Source organism: Lycium barbarum, chromosome 8 (genome assembly GCF_019175385.1).
Source record: "Lycium barbarum isolate Lr01 chromosome 8, ASM1917538v2, whole genome shotgun sequence".
NCBI lineage: Eukaryota > Viridiplantae > Streptophyta > Magnoliopsida > Solanales > Solanaceae > Lycium > Lycium barbarum.
Genome location: NC_083344.1, coordinates 115,117,373 through 115,127,311, shown reverse-complemented (window position 1 = coordinate 115,127,311; position 9,939 = coordinate 115,117,373). Strand labels below are relative to the sequence as shown.

At 39.0% G+C, this 9,939-nt stretch overlaps 1 protein-coding gene across 2 annotated transcripts; it reads right to left on the bottom strand.

Moving 5' to 3' along the window:
• Positions 1-5,774: 5,774 nt before the first annotated feature.
• Positions 5,775-9,914, bottom strand: LOC132606799 (uncharacterized). Of its 2 annotated transcripts, XM_060320429.1 has the most exons (3): positions 8,889-9,914; positions 7,171-7,221; positions 5,775-6,094 (listed from the first exon to the last, which is right to left on the bottom strand). In XM_060320429.1, the coding sequence occupies exons 1-2, from the start codon at positions 9,907-9,909 to the stop codon at positions 7,199-7,201; spliced, it is 1,044 nt and encodes a 347-aa protein (XP_060176412.1). In that variant the 5' UTR covers positions 9,910-9,914; the 3' UTR covers positions 5,775-6,094; positions 7,171-7,198. The 2 variants fall into 2 exon arrangements, with proteins under 2 accessions (XP_060176412.1, XP_060176411.1); XM_060320428.1 differs by lacking the exon at positions 7,171-7,221.
• Positions 9,915-9,939: the final 25 nt, after the last annotated feature.

The window sequence follows — 9,939 nt, the reverse complement described above, 5'->3', positions numbered from 1 at the left end:
ACATTCACACAGAACTTCCCAATCCTGGTCCTAGTTCATCTGATCCAAGCTCTTCACAACCATCTTCCCACACACCTGAACCTACTTCATCAAATCCTCATATCATGAATCAACCTATTCCTCCTCCTATATTTGAACAACCTGTACCTCCTCCCAATTCTATCATCCTTAGATAATCTACAAGAGCTACAAAAACTCCATCATATTTAGAAGACTATATTTGTGACATAGTTCATCTAGCAAATGTTTCAACTACTTGCTTCCTCTCCCCTGTCTCTCCTCACTCTTTCTCCTTTACATCTCTCTCTTCCTCCAATCAACATTTCCTCAATGCTCTCTCTCACTTTCAAGAACCAACCAGTTTCAAACAAACTAGTCTACACCCAGGATGGAAAGAGGCCATGTGTAAGGAAATTAATGCTCTAATTTTAAATAAAACTTGGGATGTTTTTCACTTAACCCAAGGACAGAAGGCTCTCCCTTGCAAATGGGTATACAAAGTTAAACTTAAATCTGATGGTAGTGTTGAGAGACTAAAAGCCAGATTAGTTGTTAGGGGAGATGTTCAAAGGGAAGGTATTGATTTCAATGAAACTTATAGTCCAGTTGTCAAAAGGACAACCATCATATGGTTGTTAGCTATTGCAGCCAAGAGGAATTGAGGTTTGTTTCAGCTAGATATTGACAATGCATTACTACATGGGGAGCTTAAAGAAGAAGTTTTTATGAAATTCCCTCCTGGAATGGAGGTTTGTGATCTTAATTTAGTTTGCAAGTTGAAAAAGTCTTTATATGGATTACGACACGCTTCACGCCAATGGTATACAAGACTGACTTTAGCTCTTAGTTTCAAGGGATACAGTCACTCACTCAATGATTACAGTTTATTCTTTAAGAGGAATAGGCTAGATATCATAATCCTAGCAGTCTATGTTGATGATAACAGGCAATGACTTAAGTGAAATCCATTCAATCAAAGCCTTTCTAGACTTGGAATTTAAGATCAAAGATTTGGGAAACTTATAATATGTTTTGGGAATAGATTACTCCGAGAACCTCAGGGTCTGATCTTGAACCAGAGGAAATTTGCCATGGAAATGTTGAGTGATTTCAATTGCCTTGATCTTCGTCCAGCTTCTTCTCCATTAGATCCATCTCACAAATTACACACAAAACAAGGAAAATTGTTAGCAAATCCTTCCATTTATCGAAAATTAATAGGAAAGCTGAATTTTTTAACACATCAGATCTTTCATTTTGTGTGCAACATTTAAGCTAATATATGCAATCACCTCGAGAACCCCATTTTGATGCTGGTATTCACATTTTGAGCTTTGTCCTTTTAGATCCTGGCCTCGGTCTTTTTATGTCTTCTTCTCCAAACTTCGAGTTAAGGGCCTTTTTGTGATGCCGACTGGGCCACTTGCCCGGAAAGTCGTCGTTCCATTAGCGGATACTTCATCAACTTTGGAGACTGGCCAATTTCTTGGAAGTCCAAGAAACAAGTCTCTGTTTCCCTTTCCTCGGCGGAGGCTGAATACCGATCGATGCGCCGAGTAGTCGCAGAAATTACTTGGCTTGTTCGCCTCTTTGAAGATCTATCCTTTTCACCATCTCTTCCGATCTCCTTACACTCAGACTCACAAGCAGCTCTTCACATCGCCAAAATTCCCGTGTTTCATGAAAGAACGACGCACGTGGATCTAGATTGCCATTTTGTCCAGCAACAATACCTTGCCAGACTCGTTTCCCTCTCTTTTGTACCCTCAAACTCACAAATCGTAGATATTTTCAATAAACCTCTAAATGGTCCCACTCACCAGCACATTTTGGGCAAGTTGGGTCTGCATACTGCCCCTCCAACTTGAGGGGGGGGGGGGGGGAGGGGGTGTTGGACAAGTTTTCTCCGGTGACCCTCCGACCACCATTGAAGAAGAAGAAGAAGGAGGTAAAGTTGCGGACAGAACGAAGCCTCTGTTAACTGAAGTGGATGACTAGAATTATAAGGGTGAAGTGGTTGACTAGACTTATAAAGGTATTGGACCCAAATTTGTTTAGTCACACATTTTGGGCCTATTCATTCCATTGGCCCAGACAACACAACTTGGGAATTCAGAATGCACAAAACTGGCCCAATACAAGAGATATACAAATTGCTTACATCACTACACATACGTCACTGTTGTATACGTGTATATTCTTATTGTATAGATTTTTACAATTTGTTAGGAACACAAGCAATAGAATAGTGACAAGTGTATAGTTTGTTAGGTTTCATTTTCATTCCTTTTGCTATTTATAGCAACACTGTACAACATCATTTTCATCAAGGAATTTACAAAATATTCTCTCAACATCTTTTCCTTCAATCCTCCACCTCCATACTTGCAATACTACTTACACTTCGTTGTAATTTTGTTCAGTTAAATAGACCTAAATATGAAAACCTTTTAGCCTCCGATCTGTAGTGATTTTATTACAAAGGCCAAGTAGATCATAGACTTCTCCTGCAACTACAATATTAGACTTTTACTATAACTAAAAACTTAAATATTCTACTAAATCAGATATTAGATTCCTCTTATAACTAAACTACTAATTAATCCAAAAAAACTATAGCAGTAACAGATGTAACACCAAACATCTGCCATTATTTTGTTACTAACACTATTTAGGACGATTCTTTTATGAAAAATTGTTGTTGTCCAATCAGTTCTTTTTTGTACGCTCTTTTTTGTCGCCTTTACTCTCTATTTTTTTATTTTATTTTTTTGCCTTTTCCTTCGCTTTTGTTACAGACTACATATTTTGGTATGGTAGAAAATATTTATCAAATAAACATATTTCTAAAAATTATAAGTTAATCTTCACACGTAGCTGAAAAATATTTTTAAAAATATGTTTTACCAAACGGAGGACAACGACGGCTATGCATTATTCGGATTCTTTAGTTTAGTTTTTTTTGGTTTGGACAACTGGGGATGTGCATATTGTTTTTCTTTTCAAAATGTTTACAACTGAATTCAAACAGTACTAATCGTTCCAGAAACTAAACCGGTATAAATCTAAACATAATGTTAGTCCGGTTTCAAGTTCTTGTTTTTTCATCTAGTTAACAACCCTTCAAATGTATGCTACTGTAACAAATCTATATGAAGAATAATTGGTAGGTCATATATGCAATGGCTGATTAATATTAATGAACAAGTTTAGTACTCCCTCTCTCCCAAAAAGATTGTCCTTCTTTCTTTTTTAACTTATCCCAAAAAGATTGTTTCCTTTTTTATATTTGAAAATAATTTAACTTTATGAAATAATTTACAGCTATACAAATATCTAAGACTTATTTTGGACCACACATTTTAAAAGTTTTCTTTTATTTTTTAAATTTTGTTCTAAATCAAAAGAGGATAATCTTTTTGTGATGGAGGGAGTAATTGATTTTAGGAGGAACTTTAGTTAGAGTTAGCCAGTTAGGAACTTAGGTTTCTCCTTAAATTAACTCGGGAGTAACATTAGTTGAGAACCTAGTTTGTACTGAGATCCACTACATAAGCATTTATGTCATAACAAGTCTCATCAACATCAACACTGTCTCATCAACATCAACACTGTTGGAGGGATTATTTTTATCAATTTGATTTATTTTGTAACTTTATGTTCCTTTTTAGGTTAAAAAGTATAAGGAGAGCCTTAATGAATTCAGAGTCCGAAACCAAAATGTCCCCCAAAAAAATATTTTGAATTAAAATACCCTAATAAAAAAAATATTATCAAAATACCTTTAGCGCAGTAATTTATTGCGCTAAAGCAGTTAACTGGGACGAGAGAAATTCTTTTTAGGAGCTATTTCACGCGATGACAACCAGGAGTCAATTCATATTAAAAGCAGAAGAGGGAATTCAATGTCAATCGCCATCCACTATAGTAATGCCAATAAAAATCGAAAATGAGACCCGCCTACTCGGGTCTTTTATGGACTCCGTTAACTACTATAGCGCAATAAATTACTGCGCTATAGTCCCTCCCATTTTTTTTTAGCCCTTTTGGTTAACCCTTCTTCCATTACACTTTTTAACGTACTTTGACCACAGATTAATCATGCTTCGGGCCCCTGAAACTTCAATATTTTATATAAAACCTTACTTATTTTTTTGTGATTAATAAGGTAGGATCAATACATCAAGGATACACAAAAGTTCGGATGGCCGTTTTAGTGGTTGAAAAGTGCTCGAACGTCATTTTCGTTTGAAGGCTCGGTGACATTAGCTTGAAGTTCTTACAAATACTTAAACTTGTTCATTAATAATTAATCAAAAGTTATTCAAAATGGAAGCATTCATAATTAAAAAATAAACTTAATTAAATTGCATCATTCATAACCTTGAGTAGATGAAAATACTTAACATACTAATATTCTTCAAAATAACAGCATAATCATAAATTCAACTTAAAACTAAAATCACAACATTCTTAATTATCATCAGAGTACAAGTCCTCAATATCGTCCTCAGAAAAATATTGGCGGTTTCTTAAGACACATCTTTTTTCAGTAGCAGTTAGTTCTCTGCCGGTTGATGATGCTTGTTCTTCGGCCAACGTTAGCATGTAAAATCTACATCGTCTTGCCAGCATTCTGTTGTTTTCTTTTCTAATCCTTTGCACGGCAAGCTCGCAAGTTTCTGGACCTACTTGAGGCATGGTTAAGGAGTACCTTGTTGGGATTGGAGCGTTGAGATTTTTCAAGTCACGAACAAGACGTTCTGATTCGGCAAGCCGATGTGACCATTCTCGGCGTAAACCGCAATAATATTCCCGCTGATCTGAATATTTCACACTGCAGAAATCATCAATACGCTCTATAAGAAGGTGGGGATTTAGCTCATCTAGTTTGAAATCACTGGTATCGCTCGAAAAACTGCTATGATTTGAGCTCTCATCATCACTGCTATTTGGTTCTTTTGGAAGGAGTAAAGACCAAGCTGAGTTTCTACTACTCGACATTGAATATGGTGTAGTCTAATAACAAAAGAAAGGGCTACTTATATAGTTGCAAACCCCCAAGTACCCTCGGGGGGAGGGGGGCGAAGGGGAGGGTCTTTATGACCCTACCTACTTACCTTCTTGTAAGAAAAATATTAATTTTCATCGGACATTTCACAGTCCGAATCCCACTTGGATCTAAATCTTGTGCTACCATGTATACCATATTATACCCTATAGTAATGTATTTGCATCCGATTGTTCTCTTCGCAAAAACGACTAAGAGCCAAATTAAACTCTTGTGGAGTTCCGCGAGGCATTGACATAGCACGTTTTTTTTTGGGCGTTTAAGCCCTACTGACTCTAACTTGTGCTCCAGTGTTGCAGCTTCCCTAACACGCCAATCCCACTCCTCTCTCATTTTATTATTGTATTCTCGATTGAATCCGTCTTTAGGGTTATTTGAGTAATGAAAATCATCATCACCTAGTTCCCAGGTCCTACCCATTGCTTCAAAGATGTTTGCTAGAGTGAATGATATAACACGATTAATATCTCTAAATTGGTCAAAAAATGACATCGTAACTCAATTTTGTGTGGAATGTTGTGTTAGTAACAGTTATTCGTCAAATTACGTTATATAAAGTCTGATTCGAATCATGACGTTTTTTTGTTTGACAGTTAAGGTAACAATATGATGCAGCGGTATAGCTGTCACGACCCAACCCCGTAGGCCGCGACTAGTGTCCGTGCTGGACACCCAAACGTACCCAATAACCCAAACCAACATATTATCAAAATATATTAATATAAAGGTTAGTTGGCGCTACTAAATATCACAGATGAACAGATTTTGCACGTAGAGGCCGATAAGGCCATCACCGATCATAACAACCCAAAACATATACAGAACCCACACAAGTCTGTCTACAGACCTCTACAGAACATAACAGAATCATAAGATGGGACAGGGCCCCGTCGTACCCCTGAATAGCGTACATATATACAATAGCAGAAGATTGTACCAAAATATAGGCTCCGGATAAAGGAGCGCTCCAAAATAGCAGAATAAGATCCTAAGCGGACGGATCAGCAAACCTGTCGTCGGTACCTGCGCGGCATGAAAACGCAGCCCCCGAAGAAAGGGGGTCAGTACGAAATATGTACTGAATATGCAAAGCCTGAATTACAGAAACAAAATCATAACTGGTACAGAACGTACAGAAAGTAAATAGAAAACCCAAAGTATCAGATACATATTTTCAAAACATGCAGAGTGTGTACAGAAACATATGTCACATGAAATCCGGCCCCTGCCAAGGGACTCGGCAGACAGAACGTGGCCACCCTCCCGACGCTGGTGCCACAACACAGAAGAATCAGAACAGGGGCATAACCCTGTAACATAATATGTCATATCAGATGGCCATAGCAAATCATATCAGAACAAGCGTACATGGCACAGCATACTCCACAAACCCATGTACGCGTATACCTGCCCCCTCACATCGAGGCACGGCGAACAATGCAAAGGATCACGCTTGACAACATATCCTGGCCCGGGCTCAGTGGGGGAAACATTGAGGCATCCACGAACGGAGTAGTGAGAAACTAAATGCACTAAAAATACCATATATATATTTCCAGAGACTCAATGAGGCATATCGAATGTCAAATCAAATCAATGAAATCGGACGGAAACATAGTAAGTAAATTTAGATGTCATAACGGGTTACGGAGGCATAATCTATCCGAGATCGTTTTCAAGATTCAAAACAATTTATAAGACTTAATGAAATATTTAAAATAGTTTTTATTTAGTAGATAAAGGAGTAGTTAGAGTATCTCTAACGAAAACGCTCGAAGACAAGTCATAGACACATAAAGGGTAAAATTGGAAATAGTGGGCCCACCTCGGGACCAATGAAGCGGTGGGCTCAAATTACGTATTTTTAAGCTTATGGGGTCACCTACAAAGGTTCTAGGACATTCCATAACTTCGTAAGCAATTTGGGAAAAAATTTCATAATTTTTCATCAAAGCATACTTAAGGAATTCAATTCTATTGAATGAAAAAGCGACGATTTCAAACGCGGATTCCGGTGGACAGAATATTCCCCGAGGCGTAAATCCAAGCCTAGTACATCTAGGACATGCCAAGAGAAGAATCGGGATAGCTTTACATACCTTATATGCTCTTTACGCCTTTCCAAATTCAATTCCCGTTTCGCCCAAAATCTGCAATTGGTCACATTTACCAATTCTCAATTTCCAATCTTTAAGTATTCAATCTTTATTCATAATTGCCTACAGAAATTTGGGCAGCATCTCCCCTATACATATAGCATCCCCGAGAATTTAACTCGGCCAAAACAATCAACAACAACCCAACAACAACATCAACAACAACAACAATCACTATAAACACAATATAACTTAACTAGCTATCTTTCCAACATAATGTCATAACCTTCATTTCAACTTCAATTTCCAAACTAATCTCAATGGTTTCACATTCATCATTAATCTAGATCATCACAATATAATTTGGAAATATTTCATATCATTTCTACGAAATATTCACAAGATATACAAAATATACAAACTTTCCACCAAAACATAATTCACCCAAAACTTCAAATCTTCAACCTACATATTCATAACATATTTCCATCTTCCAATTTCATCAACCATAATCATAATTCACATCTTAACAACTTCATTTCCATAATATCACAAAATCATTCTAAAGTGACATAATCTTCTACATTCCAACTTCAACCAAAATTCATTCAACTTTCATTCCCAATATAATTTTCACCATAACCACAACTAATACAACATAAAATTCAACTCATATATGTATACAACATATATACACTCATGGCTACATATATATATACATACCCACTTTGCAAACTTCCTTATTTCCATAATTTCTACTCATTTCCACATACCACAACATAAACAAACCTTCATAACATAAGAAAAAGAAATTGATTCTTACCTTTTTCTACAACTCCTTCACTTGAACAAGTTGTCAACTTGAAGAAATAAGTGCTCCTTCTTCCAAAACAATTACACCAAGTTGTAAAGGACCCTTAAATTAGTAGGAATACCACAAGAAAATAATTTTTGGAGGAAGATTTGGAGGGGTGAATTTTCTATGGCCAAACCCGAAATGGCCCTTTTTTTTGCTCTTGTTTTGTTTGTTCTTTCTCCTTCTAAGTTTCTTGAATCATCTAAGGGATAATGATCCCTTTATAATTAATTTGCCACATGGAAATTAATTAATTTGGTGGGCTTGGACCAGGTATGGCCGGCCACCCTCTCACCTTGGGCCTAAATTTTTCTTTTCATTTTTTTGGGCCAACTCGGTTGGTCCCGAGTTGGGCCTAGCCCACTGACCTTTCGACCTTAAAACGTCCATATCTCCTTGTACCGACGTCACCTGGGAACCCACGACCTATGGTTGGAAAGATAATTCAATTATCTACAAATTCTAATTCTTGGTATTTTTCCAAATTCCAAACATATAATACCGTTTTTGCCCCCCAAAGTCAGGTCACCCGAAAACGTTTTCTTAAAAATATTCGTTTGGAGGACTTCCACTTTGATTTGGCCCAAGGGTCCTTCTTGAGTTGTGTTTAACTTCACATATGTGATTCATATAATTTGTCACATGTCCCAAAAAAAAAAATCTTGACGTGTGGGCCCCACCTCAGCTTACAAATAATTCGACGTTCAAAAATACGGGATGTAACATCCTCCCCCCCTTTAGAACATTCGTCCTCGAATGTTAAATTAATCTTATAGGGTCTTGTAAGCATTTTGGGGAAAATATATCACAAAGTAGAGGCTAGATCTTTCAATACACTTATATTTCGAAAAAGACATTAGTATACCTGTATCCGCGTTTGGTAGCGCCTCCGGGTCCTGTCGACTAGTCAAGGCATAGATGCGGTTCGAAGGACCGCTTGAACTGGGAGCCCCGCCACTACCTCTGCCGCGGCCTGCTGATGTCGACGTACCCTGCCCCGCAGGGCGCATGGCTATCGAAGGAGACGATGACCCAGCGACTGATCCGGTAGGCTGCGCTGCACCTCCCAAATTACCCTTATACGGACACTCTCTCACAGTATGGCCCTGACGGCCACAAGAATAACAAGCACCTGTAGCACGGTAGCACTCTCCAGGGTGGTATCTCCCACAATAAGAACACTGAGGCCTGGGTGGCCTCGTCTGACCGGAACTCCTGTCTACCCGCGAACCTGAAACCCCGGAGCTCTGGCCTGCTCCTAAATACCCTGGGCTATCAAATCTCCTGCCTGAGAACTGCGGAGGTGTGCTCTGTGCTGGCTGGGAAGAATGCCTGCTAGACTGCTGCTGCTGCTGAGGCTGCCCACTCCGAAATTCCTCAAAATACCCAGATGATCTGGCCCTCTTGGGCTGTCTTCGATCCTGACTCCTATCGGGCTGATGACCCCTGTGCCGGTCCTCCATGCCCTGAGCGTGCGCCTGAATCCGGGCAATATCCATATCGGGCTGAGCGGCCAATACCAAGCAACTGTCGACAAAATAACGGTCCAGCCCCATAATATACCTGTGCATCCTGTCAGCCATAGTAGCTACCACAGCAGGTGCATATCGGGCCAATGAGTCGAACTCCATACTGTACTCTCGAACACTGCAGCCCCTCTGTCTAAGCAATAAGAATCTGTCAGCCCTGGCCCGCCGTAACTCCGGAGGCAGAAAATGGCTAAGAAAAGCCTCAGAAAACTCATCCCAGACTGCTGGGGGAGCACCAACGCCTCTGGCTAACTCCCAAGACTCGTACCAATTTGCTGCTACATCATACAACCGGTACGAAGCCAACTCCACTGACTCTGTCGCAGATGCCTTAATCAAATGTAACGTGCGCCGCATCTTCCTGATAAACTCCTCAAGATCCTCCTC